This window comes from Terrapene carolina, unplaced genomic scaffold (genome assembly GCF_002925995.2).
Source record: "Terrapene carolina triunguis isolate 2854851 unplaced genomic scaffold, T_m_triunguis-2.0 Scaffold211, whole genome shotgun sequence".
NCBI lineage: Eukaryota > Metazoa > Chordata > Testudines > Emydidae > Terrapene > Terrapene triunguis.
The window spans coordinates 37144295-37163992 of record NW_020664562.1 but is presented as its reverse complement, the minus strand read 5'-3'; the positions used below and the strand labels follow the sequence as shown (position 1 = coordinate 37163992).

At 38.7% G+C, this 19698-nt stretch overlaps 1 protein-coding gene across 1 annotated transcript in view; it reads left to right on the top strand.

Annotated features, from left to right (window-relative positions):
* Positions 1–10368, top strand: part of LOC112115977 (SH3-containing GRB2-like protein 3-interacting protein 1) — a 134189-nt gene extending 123821 nt beyond the window's left edge. The window contains exons 21-27 of the mRNA XM_024213234.3: positions 397–508; positions 4708–4863; positions 6142–6274; positions 6592–6794; positions 7591–7655; positions 8397–8561; positions 10346–10368. Coding sequence (XP_024069002.1) covers positions 397–508; positions 4708–4863; positions 6142–6274; positions 6592–6794; positions 7591–7655; positions 8397–8561; positions 10346–10368 — 857 coding nt within the window. The remainder of the gene's footprint in view (positions 1–396; positions 509–4707; positions 4864–6141; positions 6275–6591; positions 6795–7590; positions 7656–8396; positions 8562–10345) is intronic.
* Positions 10369–19698: the final 9330 nt, after the last annotated feature.

Genomic DNA, 19698 nt, shown 5'->3' with positions numbered 1-19698 from the left:
GAGTTTTTTGGTTTAAAAAATCACCCAACTCTCTTTTGTAGAACACAGAAGTGTACTGCACAAACTGTCATGCAAATACTGCCTTATTCATAAAGCATCAAAGTTCCTACAGATGTGTGTCCCTGCCTGTGTTTTTCTGCTTTCACATGCTGTTCGTAGTAAAGAACTTAAATTATTTTGGTTATATAGAGAGTAAATGACCATCTGTAAACATATTCAGTCCCATTCTGAACACCAAGGGGACTTTTACTGCTCACAAATAAAAGCAAAATGCCAGACTTGACTTTTTATTTTCAGTAAATGGTTCTTTATTCCCCCTCCCCTGATACAATTGGCTTTGAGTAACTGTAATGTTTTATACGCACATAACAAGTGAAAGTTTTTCCTCTGTTGCAGGCTCTTCTAGGGGACCCAGTCCTTTGACGATGGGGGCACAGGATACCCTCCCTGTAGCGGCAGCATTCACAGAAACTGTTAATGCATACTTCAAAGGAGCGGATCCTAACAAGTAGGTACCCCTACCCAGTGGAATAGTTAACTTCTGTGATTCAAGTGTGGTTTTTCAGCACAAATGAACACTGGAGGGTGTGGGGGAGAACAAAAACAAACACTACGTGAAAGAGACAAAAGAAGAGCAAAAGATAGGAAAACTTAACTTCTGTCGCTGAAGCTCGCAGTTTAGTTGCTGGGAAACTGCAGGCACAACTCATGGCACACAACCTTATTAGCCACTCTGTGTCCAGCCAAGCTTCTGCTGGAATCAGGCTGGTAAGGCATTGTTTATAGCCAGTCTCCCTCATCACAGCAAAGTGTTGCATGGCTAGACAGAAGGATGAAAAAGACAGGGGAATAAGGATGAGCTAGAAATGTATATGGTCATAGAGACAGTGACGTAATTTGGTTCCCTCATCTCATCTGATACTGCCCGAACATCTTTCCAGATCAAGGAAATGACTTACCAATTTTGGTACTTCAGGTCCTGTCATGCTGGGCAGTGTGATGGTGCTAATGTTCCAGCACCCTGCCATTCTCAGAGCTCACTGCCATGTTCATGTGTGTATGCAGGGCAGGCTCTACTGTTTTTGCCGCCCCAAGCAGCACGCCGAATTGCCGCCGTGGACGGCGGGGGCACTCCGTGTGCCGTTAGGGCGGCACACACGTTTGTGAGGCGGCGGCAATTCAGCGGCGGCTTCTGTCTTCAGCCGGAAGACAGAAACCACTGATTTTCCCCTGCGGGCAGCTGAACATAGAAGCTGCCGCCGAATTGCTGCCGCCGCAGAAACACGCGTGCCGCCCTAACGGCACATGGACTGCCCCCGCCGTCCGCGGCGGCAATTCGGCGCACTGCTATGGCGGCAAAAACACATGGAATGCCCCCCCCTTGCAGATTGTGGCCCCAAGCACCTGCTTGGAATGCTGGTGCCTGGAGCCGGCCTTGTGTGTACGTTGCCAAATGTTCCTCAAAAAATAAACGTGCAAAAAGGGCAGAATTGCTACCCTACCACATTGAACTACCCAATCAAAACAGGCTTCTGATGGTCCCTGAATGGATGGTTCCTCTCATTTTAAGAAGGTTCTGGTCTGTTATGACTATTTTGTAGCCTCACCAGAAGCCTTGAAAACCCCGACCAACAATTCTTTTAGCTCTAACAAGCTTAGTTTAACACTTCTCTGTCTGTTTTGTGATAGTCTAAATAATACGGTTGCAAGTAAAAATTACCTTTCTGCCACCTTTCACCCACATTGAGCAATTTAAAAATTCAACCTGGAACAGGGTTTAACACAACAGGTATAACTGAGTAGTTTTAAATTCATTATTTAATTGTTTTATCAATATAATTTAATGTACTTATATACTATGCACATTAAATATGCAATACTGGTTATAAAAGATCTTACAAATATGAGTGAAATAATATTCTCTTAAGGGCTATTCATAGGTTAGAGATGCACAGATCGTTAAATCCTCTTACTAGGTTTGATTTTCCAATGGTAAGAAGATTACCAGTTTTCTCATGCCCACAAGTAACTAGAGAAAAGTTCTGCTTCTGTGCTTATCTGTTTTATGGCCTGAAAAATACTTTTAATTAATATCTATTTCTCTTCATCAAGGAACTAATTTTAAATGTCGTTACAGAGAGGGACCAGAAACTGAGTCTGTAGGGTTTATTGGGGGAGTAATATACATGTAATCTGCAATTCTTCTCTCCCTCCCTACTTTCTGGATATTGCATTCTGAAAATCTGACCTGATGCTAGCTAGTGTGGCTATACTAACCTATTATCCCTCCTACACCAGTACACTGGGCCAAATTCTGTTCTCATTTCCAATGGCATAAATCCAGCATAACAACTCAACTTTCCATGAAAGCGATTTTTTGTTCTTCAAAGCCCTGCAGGCAATCAGAAACCAAGATTTACTTTGTCTATACTTCCTGCAACCATAGAGAACTACAAAGAAATGGATGGATTCAAAGCCTGTCTTTATACTTGGTGATTATGGTTGATTTTCTCAGGATGGTGGGTGGGTGTCTGAGAGAAAGGTGATGTATATAGGGGTTTTTTTTAGCTTTGGTCTGTATTTTCTGATTTTTGTGTTTCAGTTTGAACCTTATTTGCCCTTAACAGCTTTAAGTGCTTTCAATGAAGTTTTTGTATGTTTGAGATTTATGAATTAAGAGTGCTGTATAGGAGCGGAGTATTATTCTGAAGCTTTGCAAAGGAAGGTATTGGGTATCATTATTCCCATTTTACAGATGGGGAAGTGGAGGCACAAAGAGGTGAAGTGACTTGCCCAGGTTTTCTGATTTCCAGTCCTGTGGACTTGTTGCCTCCCTCAGCATGTAGTTGATAGACACAAACTAATACCACTAGAATACCATTTCACCCATCAGTCCTTCCTTTGATACAGCAGACATGGTACTGTACTAAAGGACATCTCCTTGCCAGAATATCCTTATATGCTCTTTACCACTCACTGGAGAGACGGGGTTGTCCTATCCATGTTAGTGAGCAATGCCCTCAACAATTTCCCTGCAAACATTAAATATATATGTATGTATCTCCTTCAGTGAGCTAGATTCTCAGCCCTGAGTTCAGAGTCAGGGCAGCTGAGAATGAGTGGCAAGATTCTGGGCCAAATGGGGGTTGAAACAGCCTGTGGCATAACTTAGAACAGCCTATGGGTGCCACATAGACCATGGGTGCCACATAGACCATAGCCAGAAACCATGTACTCCCCTTGCTGCCCCCTCCCCCCCACCCCCAGCTTCATGACTGCTTTGCACTGGTAAGATCTGAGTGTTTTCAGATGACAATACTTTAATTTGAAGCAAGAAAAGTCACATTCATGTTCCATTTATATATTTTCCCTGCTATAACTCTCTCTTAAACTTAGATTTACAGCACAGCCACATTCTGTATTTTCAGCAAAGAAAGATATACTCCAGTTCATTGGCACTAAACTTTTTATTGCATGCTATCTGTGTAAGAAGGCTGGAGATATAATATGATCTCTAAAAGATACAGGAATATAAATTCAGAGACTATATTTTGAAGTCATAGGTCCTGTAAGAAAGTTGCTGTCAACACATGGATACCGAGCACAGTGTGGTCCGCTTCTTTGTGTTAATGTACATGGATCAGCAACAAGCAAAGAACTAATAGTGTGATCATTGAATTAGTTCGAGGCCTATAAACAACCAGTCAGCAAGGAAATAAAAATGGCAAACATCAATGTGGAGGTTTCCCAGTTAGTCTATATATTGTATCCAGAGTGCAGTTCATCCACCACCTCCTATTTATGGAATCACTGTTCCATGAATACTGGAATCCTGAAACCACCTGCTTCATTATTAAAGATGCTGGTCTCAGCACAAACATTGTCAGCCTTAGCACTAATTCCAGCAGTGCTGTGGGCTTACCATGTATGTATAAACCTGGCATCAGAAAGCACTGAGTGGAGTGGGTAAAACTCAGACAAGGTGGGGCATGTTAGTTTCCTTTGGTAAGTTTCATTGATTTTTGCAATCTGACTCCCAGAAACAACGCTTTCTAGTATCTTCTGTATTCCTCTCTCAAAATAACTATCCCTGCATTTTGGACATTCACTGCATCTGTATTGGACTCATTCCTTTTCCTTGCCGATCCACTGGGGGAATGGGCTGAGCTGGAGCTGCTGCTAGTGAGGGTGCTGATGGCTGCCCCCCACCCCTTGTACAAGCAGAGACACTGAGATACAGCACAGGCACTGAAAGTGGGCTGCTTCTGCAGCCACAAGACAGCAGGAAATATGGCTGGATCAGGACCTGCAATGAAATTACAGCTCAGTTCCAGTTGCCTGGGTCAGAGAGCAGAAAGTTTGGGCTGTCCCAGGCAAAACTGGGCTGCTGGCAACTGTTCGATTTAAGATGGTTGGTTTTTGTTTTTCTGTTATGAAGAGAAAAGCAGATTGTTTCTAAAAGCAAGTCCAGAGGCATTCACAGAAAGATCACATTTTCTATTGGTTGCCCAAATACCAGAATTTTTCTCTATTCAGACTAATGCTGTTTTAGGAAGATGATGATTTTCTTTCCAGTATAATAGGGAAGGAATGAAATGTCACCATCTCCATCATGCCTAGCTTGATCCAGATTATTCACTTCCTGGGCTATATTTTAAGCTGCTTTCTTTCTTCTCTCCCTTTGTTTCCTTTTATTTGATTTTGAAGATGTATAGTGAAGATAACTGGAGAAATGGTGCTGTCGTTTCCTGCAGGAATTACCAGACATTTTGCCAATAATCCAGCCCCATCTGTTCTAACCTTCCGCGTGATAAATTACAACAGGTTAGAACACGTCCTGCCAAATCCCCAACTTCTCTGCTGGTAAATATAATTTTACAAAAACTTTGTAGAAACTTACAAGAAATGTTACTCTGTAGCTGTGTGAGAAGACACATTTCAAGGGGATAAAATACTGTGATCCTATGGAGGTTTAAACCTTGACCTGCAGAATTGTTCATAAAACCACCTCTCTTAATATTATTGAGAATAAGGCTGAATAGGATACAGTCAATTTTAAAATAATATTTTAGCTTGAATTTTTTAGTTGTTCGAATAATACCTAAGATCAATGAGTCCTCCATTTCTTGTTCATTTGCTTTGTGCATTTGACAACACTTAGTTTATAGTCAATGTATCCTGGATAGTATGGATCAGATCCTCAGATTTTGGCAACGTGCGCTCTATGCAGGACCCAGCCACCTCTTTGCTTCCTTAATTCTGGGGCTGGCTACCAACCAAACTACCCCTCCCCATCCCCGTGCTTCATTTAGAAAAGCCTCTACACAATATTGTTGATGTTAAACCAATTTAATGCTATTGGTTGGAGGCTGCATATGGAAGAAGCACTGTGATACTTTATTAGGCTTTCACCACTGGTTATGGGTTCAAAACTTTAAAGTAAATTCAGGTGCCAATTATTAAAAGCACCTAGATTCCTAACTCCCATGGAAATCAAAGGGGGATTACGAACCTAGGTGCTTCGGAAAATCCCACTAGGTGCCATTCTGCATCGTTAAGCACCTAAGTCACTTTTGAAAATGGAACATAGTTTCCTAAGTCACTTAAGTACTTTTGAAAATGTTACCCTGGCAATGCTACAGTTCTCTCAGGCACTAAATTCACTTTGGATATGTGTCCACTTTGAACTGGGGGTGCAATTCCCAGCTCGAGGAGACATTCCCACTAACTCTCATCCAAGCTAGTGCGCTAAAAATAGAATGTAGCCTTGGCAGTGCAAGTTGCAGGACAGGCTAGCCACCCCAAAGACATACCCGTCTGACAGCTAAGTAGAAATTTTTAAGAGTTTTCTCTCACTATGTCCAGCTCTAGCCAGTGCTTATTAGGCCCTCATTCTCGAGAAATTAACGTACAAAGTTATATATACATAATACATCTGTGGAGATGTTTACCGTTGAGGCCAAGGTAGAGTTCTCATGAAGCATTTCAAAAAACGGAAGGGCATTGTTTTGTAAGTGTAGAATTAAATCCTGTTATACAACATGCCCAAGATTATGTCCTCTGATCATTTTGAGAAGAACTTCATTTTACAGATTCTGTTTATGAAAATAGCTCATCCTTTACCTTTTTATAAACCCATAGTGACAGTACACAAACTGATGCCAACACAAAGGAATTCTGGGTAAACATGCCAAATCTGATGACTCATCTAAAAAAAGTGTCTGAACAGAAACCACAAGCAACGTATTACAACGTGGATATGCTCAAATACCAGGTAAGCTCTTCTGCAAAGTAAAATGTTGTCAAAAATGTAATTAACATTGTAGCATTAATAGAACCTGTCTCTAGTACAGAAAAGTAAGTTGCCTGAAATAGTCTGCTCTTTAGTCCAGGAATTACAAGAAGTTTTGCAGAGGTGTTGCCTTCTCAATACCACTGGACTGGGTGTGACTTGAGTTCCTTACAAAAACTTACTGGGGAAGTGCGGGGAGTTCTCTGCTCTAAAATCAACAACGATTTTATATCCATAGATGCAGATTTCTCCCTCTGTCCCTGAGGAAACTAAATATTGTTTTTCTGTCATTTTCTAAGGTATCTGCCCAGGGTATTCAGTCTACTCCATTAAACCTTGCAGTGAGCTGGCGGTGTGAATCTACAAGCACTGATCTTCGCATTGACTACAAATATAATACAGAGGCAATGACTACAGCAGTAGCTCTAAACAATGTCCAGTTCCTAGTTCCCATAGATGGAGGAGTAACGAAACTTCAAGCTGTGCTTCCACCTGCTGTTTGGTATGAAAGTCTAGTTCAACAAAACCATTCCCTGTTGTTTGCCAACCCTGTCACTTTCGTGATTATAACAGTACTTCATCCCCAATACATATAGAGACATGCTGATATTTATAAGGCTCTAGCTGAGGCATGCAGGATCACAATGGGGATGCTAGACATTAGAATCTACATTTTGTAGCAAAGGAAGACATGAAATACTACTCTGATTTTTTTTCTGTCATTTTCACAAATGAATGATCTGATCTTAACCAGCATGCATTAAGGTGAAAGTCACTTCAATAATCTTAATATTAATGATACTTAGCACTTAGAGTGCTTTTCATCATAGAACTCAAAGCACTTTACAATCATGGGTAGGCATTATTGTCCATATCCTGCAGATAGGGGAACTGCTGCATCTAATTTGTGATTTGCTCAGGGTCACAGAGTAAGTCATTGGCAGAGTTGGGGCTAGAACTCAGGACTTCAAATTTTTCAGGTCTGGTCCCTATCCACTTCACCACACTGCCTTCTATTAGTTTTTTATTAGTATATTTTTTTGCATTTAGTTGAATTAACTCCGCAGCTAACACTGTCCATCTGTGACAGCACAGATAACTGCCAGAATGGCACTTACATTCAAACCTAAAGCAAAACTAACGCAGTACAACCTCATGAGACTCCTAACAGAAGAAAGCATTTTCAACAAATTTTGCACTGTTCCCACTACCTATTTTAGAACGCAAATGACTTAGACGGGCTCCTTCATTACCTCCATTGTCTCCTACGGTTACACTATTTTCTTCCTTTTTTTTAGGAATGCTGAACAGCAAAGAATATTGTGGAAGATTCCTGATATCTCGCAAAAATCAGAAAATGGAGGTAATAATGCAAGTTTACATTTAATTGATGTCAGTTAATTGTTTTTAATTAAAGACGTTGACTAGTTTATCTTTGTGCACATCCATCAACAAATCAATTCCTGATGAAACTTGACATTATAGGGTACTGTTCACAGCACAGGAGCAAATTAGCTATGTAAAGTGTGAACAAGATCAGTGTAACTGTTTGGTCACACATTTTCCTGCCCATTTTAGGAGTGTAAAGGGAGATGTGTAATGGTTTGGGCTCTAATTTCATCAAAGAAAAACCAGTTGATTTCTACAATTGAGTGTCTTCAGCCCCATGGAGGTCCTACAAGTCTGTCTCCAAGATTGAGTAATCCCCATTATTTTCCCCCATAACATTTTCTATTGTCAAGGTATCGCCTTGGGCCAACTGCCCTTCAGCATGTCATATTGCACATACTAGGGATCCAGCACGCTTGCATGTACTTTCTATTTGGTGTGACTCCTGCAGTTTATTTGCTATCTAATTTATATCTCTAAAGTCTGAAAAGGTAACAGTGTGCTGAAGTATGATTTGATGAAATGCTCACATTCTTATCAATGTACATTTGCTGCCATTTATATAACTTGGGGAACCAGATTTATTTCCGGGCACTTTTGGACTAAAGAATGTTATTTACTATTCCATTCACTTGGATTCCACGCTAAGAGCCATCCCAGAAGCAGCGTATGTGTTACTCTCTTGTAATGATCTTCTGGAATTCTTAATCCGAAGGTGTGGGTTCTTTGCTGGCAAGATTCCAGCTGTCTGAAGGACCAAGCAAACCTTCGCCATTGGTAGTGCAGTTTACGAGTGAAGGGAGCACTCTCTCCAGCTGTGATATCGAACTTGTTGGAGCAGGATACCGGTTTTCACTCATTAAAAAGAGATTTGCAGCAGGTAAGCATGTCACAAACCCCTTAACTGGGTGGGGGTTGTATCAGTAAGAGTCACAGGTGCTGGCCACTTGCCATACATTTATCCCTGCAGTGAGGAAAGAGTTTGCAAGATAAGGTACTAAGAAGAGGGGATAACTCCTGTACATAGGGCTCTGATAAAAGGTGTCTATATAAAATACCTATTATTGTTTTACCAAAAAACTACATTTTGTGCCTTAACCAACAAGAATATGGAGAATTCTTCCAAGAGTTCACACATGCACAAAGTACAGTACAATCTACACTTGGAACCATCCCCAAAAACTACCCCTTGTCTTAAGAGGCTGCTTTAAAGTTTCATGAAGATTTCTAGAACCATTTTGTTCAGGGTTTAATTACTCACTTCTTCCAAGTGATTGATTTTTGTTGGCCCTTTGGATGACTACTTAAGACTGGTTTTACTGTATCTTCCAAAGGTCTATTTAACTGTACACAAGCTATTAGAAATTAAACGTTGAAGAGACATCACTGCTTTGCCAACTGAGTGAGAGGCAGATATTGTTCTGAAAAATTGCTAATATATCCTGCTAAAATTCTTCCGCTCTTTGAGTTTGGGCTCTGTTTTGCTCTTGGTACATGTGTTCCTGACTCTCAAAGGCGTGAAGAACAAGATTGGAAGGGGATGGATGTGTGTGAGCACGTGTGCAGGGGAGTGCTCAGAAATAAAATTTTGATGGCTTTAGGAGGGGCATGTTCTGTGTCGCCACCACAGCCCTTGGAGCTCTGTGCCCCCATTGATTATTGGGGGGCCATGCCCCTGCTTGCCCCCTTCTTGTGCACGCCTCTATGTGCATGTATGTATGTATGTATGTATGTTCATGTCTATCCATCCAGGGAGCAGACTTGACCTTCATGCATGTACATATTAAAAAACAATGATTGAGTAGTTTTCGCTATTGTTACCTACACCTAGTAAAAGTAAACTCTGGCCTAATGTTTTGATTCACTCTCGCAGGCACAAGGGGAGGGTTCATCCCTAAGAGAGGCAAGCAGTGGTATCACTACTGGTCTCCACTGGGTTTTACGCCAGGGACAGCAGTTTTAAGTGCCATCAAGGGCTCTATAGGTGTTTCACTGGCAGAATCTTCACAGGACATGTATTGAATAAGCACAGCTCCCAGCCAGGCTGGCCCAACCCCACTTCTTTCATGTTTGTGAATAATATTGTCTGGGTTCAGGCCCCTTGTTGGAGTCAGGGCCGGCTCTAACTTTTTTGCCTCCCCAGGCAAAAAAGAAGAGCGCCACCCTGCCGAAATCCCCGCCCCCCCCCAGCGCTGCGCCGCCCGAAGCCCCGCCCCCCCGAGCACCGCGCCGCCGAACCACAAAAAAAATAAAAACCGGAGCGCCACCCCGCCCCAAGGTGCCGCCCCAAGCACGTGCTTGGTTGGCTGGTGCCTGGAGCCGGCCCTGGTTGGAGTGGAGCGGGAAGGTAATGTGCCACTGGACCCCTGCTCTCAGTGGACTTCCTGCATCTGGGGTTGCAGGGCCTGGGTTCCTCTAGGACAGGGAGAATGAGCACCTGTGTGTGAAATGTGGCATTTGGTAAATGCGTGAGACAGATGCATATTCAAAAAACACCATCAGGGTGTGATTTTGCCGTGATCAGTGTAAAACCAGGACTACGGCACTGTGGAACCAGGGTGAGATCAAGTATCACTGTTTAACTTCGCTATGGATCTAGTTACAAAATAGATGGGGGAAATCATATGCTCAGTAACCTGCTGTTTTAACATATTCTATTTATAGGAAAATACTTGGCTGATAACTAACGGAAGCTTATGCAAGTATATGGAAAATCCATATAACCAAGGACTGCTGTGTGGAACGGGTTTGAATTACGGTTTAAGGGAAATGAACTAAATCCTGCACTTGGGGCACTTCTGTTGGAAGTGTCAGCGACTTTCAGCATTTTTTCCTGAGAAGACACCGTCTTGACCAGTCCTACAGTATTTACTTCTAGATGTAACATTGTTAATGGTTTTAAAATGTAATTATTGTATTTGTAAATTGTACTCATTCCAGTAAGGCTGTATTTTGGCAGTTAGACACTTGAGTTTTAGAATTTTACCATTCATGAAATGGATGTAATTTAAACTGTGGTATACAAATTTAATAGTAGTACTGTTGAATGGCACAATGCTTACAGAGGTAGATTACATTTTGTCAATATATATACGATTTAAATACAATACTGGTAGCTGTTAAAAAGGGGGTGCCTCATGAAAAAAGAGAGTTAAGTAGAACCTGCAAACTGATTTACTTTTTCTTCAGTCCTTAGTATGTCTTATAATAGTGCTAAATAAAAGGTCTATCTTCAATTGTTTAGCTGGTTTAACTCCAAAAGAATATTTTAATAAATGCTGAGGTTATAACATATTTTCCTCTTCCCCCCCAAAAACCCCAATCAACCAAAATACTAAAACCCAATGTCCATACTTCTTAAAATACTTATTTCAAACTTCATAACAAATAATGCAACTTTTCCAAACACTGTCTTCTACTTTTATGGACTCTTGTTTCTTCTCAATATTCTGACACTTCACAAATGTATAGATTATTAAATAAGCAGGCAGTTTAAGACATTCAGTGATGACTCTGAGCCTACAGGAGTCTGTATGTCCACAAATAGTAATTGTATTAAAGAGCACATTTTCAGCAACCGCCTCCACTTTTGCAATGCTGTTTGTTGGGGAATTTTGGAGCACCCTATGTAAGATGCTTCACAGACATGTAAGAAAAGTTCCTTGTCTCAATAATTAAGAGCCTAAGCAAGCAAACAAAAGCCCCACAAAGATAACTGGAGAAAGAATGCAATATAACCCTACTATGTAGCACTTATCCATAGATCATAAAGTGCTTTATACAAGTGAAGAAGGATTTAGCTCTGTTTTACACATGGAGAAATTGAGGCACTGAAAACTTAAGTCCTGCCCAAGGTGACAGAGTTGAGTCAATGGCAGAGTCAGAAATAAAACCCAGGTCTCATAACTCACTGTCTTTTATCTTGTCAACTGGACGATTTTGTGTTGTGCAAAGACTGAGTAGTTAAAATGGCTATATTTCAAATATTTTGAACTGAGAGAGCTAACTCCTGTGTCTATAATAGACCAGACCAGTAGAACCAGTAAAAAATTTTAAAGTGCTCCCACTGTATATTTGTCACATGACTTGTCAGGTCTGTGGTTTTATTTATTTTATATATTTATTTATTTGTTTTGGTAATCTAGCATTTTTTTACACTGAGCTGTAATGTGAGCTAAATTAAAGTATTATAAAGGGAAACATGAAAATGGGGTTAACAGTTAGTTTGGCAGCTAACTGTCCATTGTCTATTTTGCATGCACAATGTACACATTTGTACATGCAAATCTTATACCCAGTTTTCTCATTTGCATAAGAAAATAGCTGTACTTGGGGAAAATAGTTGTATGCATAAAAGTGGGTGTTTAAAATTGGAGTCTGTGGCTGACAATTTTGCCCTATATGTTTCTTCTGAGATTGGCATAGTCAATTTCAATTCCACTATACTACTTTGTGCTTGTGGAACTGAGTTTCATGCATGTAAGGAGAGCAGAATGTCAATCAAGATTTTGTGTGGTTCTAAGATGACAAATTTTTCTTTTGGATAGGAAACTATTTATTTTAAAGAAAACTTCATGAAACTGCAGATTTAACAATGTGCAGCCTAATAGGTGAGCCAGTCTTCAGTAGAAAAAGGACGTTATGTTTGTCTTCACAGTTCTCTTGAGTTCTGTCATCCTAGAGTGTGATAGAATATTAATTTCACAAATCTTCATCTGCTGTGATAAACCAGGTGTCTACATCTTGCTTTTATACTTGAAAAGTCACTGAGTGAGGAACATGTTTCATCTTGGATGAACTGCAAAATTAAAGATGGGCCTGAACCAAGCCCTTGATCCAAACACCCCCAGCTCTAGACAAAGTTGGGATCCAAATGCAATTTACATTTTGTGACACAGACCCATTACTGTGTGAAATGCAACTGAAAATTATTTTTGAGGTAAAATTGGCATGTCTTAGCCTACTGCTGGCAAACATAGTGATGTCATTTGTGACATTAATGGCTTGTCAGCTGAAATGGTAGAAAGATAGTTTCTGTCCTGTTTTAATGTAAGAATTGTGCTGTGTGAAAATGAAATATCTGTTCAAAATTAAACATTAAAGTTGTTCTAATGTTGAGGTACACAGAGAACTACAGGAGTATCCATTAATTATGATGTTGGGTATTATAGAAATATGTGTAATACTGAATAATGCTAATTTTCAGCCTCTAAATTCATTCCCCATATCATTAGTGTCCCAAAAGTTGCCAGCAACAGGCTCAAAAATGTCAATCAAAAATAAAAACATTATTTTCATGTACATGTCCCAGATCATACATATTGATAAGTGCTTATTAGCAGCTGAACTTTTAGTACTTTTTATTTTTAAGTGCACCTTTCTTTTAAAATTTACTGAGAGCAAATAAGGAAACCTGGAAATATTGACACTCTGAGCATAGTCCTAGATTAATAAATTGAGATGTATGTTAAAGATAATCAACTTTTGTTGGTTTGTGCATGTTCACAAAAAATAAAATGTAACAGGGTAGAGATTAAAATACAATTAAGTTATCAAAATTCATACATCCTCCAAACATTTAAAAGTGAACATGACAGTATTCCTAAATAGGATATTGCCAATCTGGTTTGATTTTTCCCCTGATTGGAAATATGACTGTATTGACTATACAACCAACATCTATTTGAAATTGGAACTGAATATAGGGCAATTAATTTAAAAATAAAAACCTACAAGAAAAGAGAAGTTCTTCGAATCAGTTTATGAAATACACAATACATAATTTGCAAAACCAAGCTTCAAAAATTGTAATCCAAACAAAAATGTTTTTTCAAATGTAAATATTACTGGTACACATGTAACTCACTTTATATTTTATGTTAAGGAGATTTAGAACTTGATAATGATGAATACAAATTATGGCAGCTTTTTAAAATGTTGCAAAAAAGAACTTGTTCTATTTATACTGTAAAATGCCCACTAAAACTAATGTAACTTTTGACAAGAGTACAGTGTGCGTACTGTAGTATGACACACACACATCTTCAGGAACTGTACTTAAACTGCATAGCCTCCCTGATGTGAACTGAATATGAATAGACCAGAGTCTAGGTACCTGTATAAATATACACCTCTACTACATCAAAAGTACCCCAAAAAAAGTAGTAAATACTAACTCTTTGTGGAAAGAGGTTATCCATATATTGTAAACTCAGTTCAGTTCAGGAAAACTCTCATAGCAGATGAATCTCCTACACTGACTAAGCTGTGGTGAGGCTAACAGGACATTTTCACAAAGAAGAACAAGTATGTGCAGTAACCATAACTTTGTTTGAAGAACTGAAAGACTGATTTAACCAAATCTATAATTACATCCATCACTACAATGTTCATTATTAAAAAAGATCATGTAACTAGGGAAGTTCTGTTGAAAAGACGAGTCTTATACATTGGAGTGTTGTTCTGCCCTAGCTTATGTTCAGCATATCTCAGATTTTCTGCTCTTTGAATGAGTGTCTTTAGCATTGTGCCAGGCTGTCCAAAATTATATTATTTAGCACTTGTATAGTCCTGTCCTTCAAAACCCTTTACCAGCATCATGTGTCTGATTTCCAGCCTTTGAGTAAGTGTGCATTTGCACCCTTGTGCATACATGGCTAGATGCTGTAGGTGAGCTTTCAACCAAATGTGTATGCATGCAATTTGGATGCATATGCTCAGATGTGAGCAAGCAAAGTATGGAGACAGCAAACCGAGCCTTTAATCACAATTCTCACCATGTGTGGTTAGGTAGAAATGCATAGAAATTCTGGGCTAGATGGATAAGTTTCAAGTCTTCTTTCCTTGAATAAAAATTAAACAATTCTGTCTTAAGAAAACAAGGGCACATAAATTTAAAGGCTCCAGAGTTTTATACATTAGGTCTGTGTTCTGCATCTCTAGTTTATAGCATCAGACTCTCCAGCCCATTACTCTGCTTTGAGGGGCTCCAGTGGAACAAAGCAGATTTAAACCTGGCTTAACTGTATACTTGAATTCACCAATGCTCCAAGGCTGCCACAGTGGTACCTAAACCACTCACCTTCCTACCCCACAGTGAAGGAGGCACATAGGCTCAGGATCATCTTGGCTGATCACTAGCTGCTAGAACAGACCCTGTGGGCTGTTGGCAACTGATGTAAAATAGAGCAGCCTAAAGTCTGGGGATTGGGTCAAAGCTCCAGAATCAAAGACCCCCAGAGATGGCTTAACATCATATTGGCATACCCATCCCAACCCCTGACTTGCATCAAGCACAGCATGACTGGTTGGAAGGATCTGGGCTAGAGTATCCGAGACACCAGGTTTCCCCCTGTACTGGCAGTGTAATTGCCAAATGGAGAAATTGTTCAAGAACAGTTTGTCAAATATGTTAAGGACAAACAGGCTTTTCTTCAGTATCACTTACTTGTCTTCTCTTTCCATCCAAACAAATCAAACCCTTTAGGTTCTTTTGTGAGAAAACTCCATTAATATATGCCGCCTTCTGTCCCTGTTAGCGTCTCCTCATAGTGATAGTAAGAGACTAGCTTCTAGGTTCAGGTCTTTGTTTGCTATTGCAGTCGAGGCAACTGGCAGACTTTATTACTCTTCCAGCAGTGGTCCTGTTCAGGGTGGAAGAATTTAAATGTGTCAATCATATCTTGATATTTGATGCTTAAGAGCACTTGACCTTCTCCCACAACTTGAGTGTGAGCTGACACTAACAGAAAAGGATGTATGGCAGCAATTTGGGGGATATTAGATGCCAATATTGAGCATGAGGGGAGTATAATAGTCCTACCACTTGATTCTCATGTTACATTAGCAGCTAGTGGAAGCTTCCTCTTCATGGCAAGAAAGTATACAGTAAGATATGACATTACCGTGTAAAGTCAAAAGAATTCAAAAACACCAAACTCCATCTCAGAAGCTGGTGTATAGTTAAGGTGTTCTTTACATATGTATACCTCTGTACCATTCAGGAAATACATTCTTTTTGCTACATACAAGATCCCTGGAAGAACAACATGTGTGAACATAAGATTTGTTTTAAAGTAGCGTGATTTAGTTTTCAATAACTAAATAGCATCCACATTTACACAAATTTATTAAAATATGCTCAAGTATAATATTTTTCTCTAAAGGTGGGCTGAAGCTGCAAACCTTGACTCTGATTTCAAGTATCCCAGAGTTATTAACCGGGAGTAAAGCTCTTTTAAGTTCAGCAGCACTCGTATCCAGGGTTTGGTTTAGCCCGTTGTGAAGATAGCGATCATTAGCAAAATTCAGATCTGGATCCAGGTTTGGATTTGGGCCCATCTCTTTGCCTGGTTAAGTAAAATAGTTCGCAGAAGTAGACTGTCTTCTTAAAAGGATGTACTCAGCTAGTTGTCACTGTATGCTTTTTCTTCCATTGTTTCTGATGCCCTCAAAGGCCCGAGCCTGCAAAATCTCAATGCAGGCAGGCAAGACTCCTATTGAATTGAACTGGAGTTTTTACCTCCATGATGATTGCAGACTTGGGTCTTTTAGATGTTAAGAATATTCATTCTTTTCTTTTTCAGTTTGGTAACCATTGTATGTGAATGTGTCACTTCAAGAGTTCTAGTTTCCCTTATATGGTACATAACAGTATCAGAAATGGAGATTTTGCTAGCTAGGGGTTTTTTTTGGTGGTCTCACCTCAAAATGAAGTTTCCATTCAATTCATAATGACAGAGTTGTGTGGTTTTATTTTTTGAATAGAACTGTGTAGCATTCATCACCAGAGTATATGTCTAAGGAAAGCCATTTATTCGGCCTAAACAGGTTGACTGTGGACACACATACTATATCAATTTTCAGCTAGCCTATATTCCTCCTTATGTAAGACTTCTTTAGGCCACCTTTATGTTTCTCTTAATAGCTATGTAAAATCATTGAATATTATAAGTACCCGACTTGGTTTTTGATTATTTTTCTTCTCAAATATCACTTCCTTTCTGTGAGGCTTTTTGTTTTAAAGCTACTTGCCACAAAGCTCCTATTTCTGCTCAGATCCATTAAGGTCTCTTTGTATAACCTATGCAATTTAAATGGCACACAAAATATTTGTCCCAGAAGCATAGCCTTATAGACAGGGAGTTATGTTCAACCAACCAGAAAGTTATTTCAGCCTGCTAGAGACAGGACTGGAAGAGAGTAACATTGCAAAAAAAATTCAGGATTTATTTCCCTTTGCCATCTGCTGATAGGATGATGCAATATTTGCAGTCTGGGCTGGAGAAACTGTCATTAAAAATGTATAACTGAAATTATGTACATCTGCACTTTTGACAATGAAGGTCCAGCTTTTGCTTTGTTTTAATGTTATCAAAGATAAGTATTAGATATTTATTTTGAACTTCTAGTGTTCAGTTTTAAAAAGTGGTATCACTCATTTGCACTTGCAGTTTTGTACTCATAAATGTGAGCAGAATTAATTGTAGGTGCACATCATGGCATTTAGGTATCTACATACCCACAAAAATCAAGTTGTTGAGCATTTAAATAATATAATTTGGGTTCACAATTTATTGCACCTGCTGTCCTCTAGATAAGCAAAATGGAAGGCTGGCCTGAGACCCTTAAAAGGTTTTGGCCTTAAAGTGAAAAATATATTTTTGGTTTTTTACAACACAATTCTGGACTAACAAACACCTATTAATGATGGCATTTTGTTGAATTGAAATGCTAATGTTAAAGAGCTGCACACAAGAAGACACCGGTGAATGACCCTGTGCAAATGTTTTAATGGTTCTTTCTAAGATCTTTTCAGCATAATATGAACAATCACTGTTTAATGTTTTGAATCAAAGACATTTTTAAATGGCTGGATCATAATAAACAGTAATTGTTAGACAGCCTGAGAGGAACAATGTGAAACATCTTTTACTGAATGTTTACAATGCAACATAAAAAGGTAATGATGGTTTTCCTCCGATCTTTCATGCCATTCTTGTTCCTCAGTTTTCTAGCTGTACAGTAACTTGACATTAAGTTGAGTACAGTTCCTGTCTGTATGCACTTCACTGAAAGGTACTCAGAATTCTGAATTTACAGAAGAACTCGAAATAGCTTGACAATTTCCTAAATACAGTACAAAATATTGTCACACTTAAACTTCTGACATCTATTTTGGCATAGACTTCACAGAACCAGTTTGATATATGGAATATAGATTTATTTCCCCAACTCTTATTAATGGGTAATCTTATGTAAAAACAATCTTTGTTTAAAAATTTTCATTTTAAAGCTTACCGTGACCAAAATATATATTATTACACAAAATGCTATTTTCCTGAAAGGAAATTACTCTCTCAAAAGACTGCATTCCAAAACCAGAGTTTTTGTTTCCTTGCAAGTTTACTAGGAAGGGAATTCTTGTGGAGTTGGACATCTTTTATGCTAGTCAGTATTTTAGTTATTGCACCATTAAACATGGCTAGAAATGAGCAATAGAAATGTAAGGCAATGGTCTCTCACTGTGCGATTTTCCCCTTTATCTTTAAGAGTGGGAGTACAAATGTTGCTGCTTGGTCAATTTTTCTTGACAATTTCAAGTGTTCATTTGGTGATGTTATTCAAAGGTTTACACATAAGCAGGACTTCACTACAGGCCAAGCAGTATGTGAAAAGTCAGTCCAGAATCAGCATTTTTAATGAGAGGGTCTAGAAGAATATTATTGATCCTCTGTTTGAAATTAACTTACTTGTTTCTTACAAGTTGCTTGGCAAATCTTTGTGTAAATGAGGTATTGCAGTTTAATTCTTAAGCCAAATGTGCACTGTTTAAAACCACATCTTTCTCCCCCACTGTATACCTAAGACAATAAAAATCTTATAGGCATCTTATAGGAAGTCCAAGATTTTCCAAAGATAATGATATCAACCAATTACTTCAGGTCAGAGAAATTCTGTGAAAATGTACATTGTCATTGGGTGGATTGAGTCAAATTAAGATATTACAGTGTAAAGCCCTAACCCTCAAACATTTATGTATGTGTCTTCAGTGGAACTTCGCACATGCTTAACTTTCAGCATGAGTGCAAGTATTTACAGGATTGGGCCCTATTTACTAACTCTTATGTTAGTAATGCTCCAAACACCTACACTAAGTCCCAGAAGTGAATTGGATTTCCAAGTGTACTACCCTATATATTGTTTTATAAAATACCTTGTGTATAAAATGTTTAAATATGTGGATTAAGTTTCACAAGTATATTTTTAAGATTTAAGTTAAAAAGTTAGTCTGGCCTTTTTAGCCTACACATGCAATTAAATATACTGTATCTTTAGTCTATGATGCCCTAGTTACTGCTTAGTCTGTGATGAAAACTTTGCTGCTTACCTAATGTTCTCAGAGAAAAACTGTAAAAGATACAAAGATTTGTTGCACTTGACATACTGCAGCAAAGCTTTGTATTTGATCACTGGTAATATGAATGTGTTGTATTGACTTGTTGAGGATAATCATGAAACAACATATTTTAAATGTTACTTGCCTTATAGATTAGGATACAAATATGTGGATATCATTTTTGTAAATAATGTTTTTTATAAATGTCTTTCCTTCATGATATTTCCCAATGACCCATTTCACAAAATCCTGAATATGCAATTATTTACCATATAAACTATTACAACAAATAAGGTCCCAATTTCAGAACAAAGTTTATTAATTCTATACATAAGAACAAAATTAAGTACCTGATTAAGTTGTAATTTAAATGTGATTTTTTTCCTTGAAAATAAATGAAAAACATTAAAATACTCTATTTTTTTGTTTTGATCAGTTTCCAAATGTAGTATTTGCAATGTTATTACCACAAGTTTAAACATATGACAATGAATCAGAATTTTCTGCTGTTATCCTTGGCACCATAAATGATGAGTAATGCTTTCCCCTGTCAAAACATTTATATGGTTTTATTTTAGTCACTTTTGCTAATTTAGTGCTGAAGAAAGGTAAGGGTCCC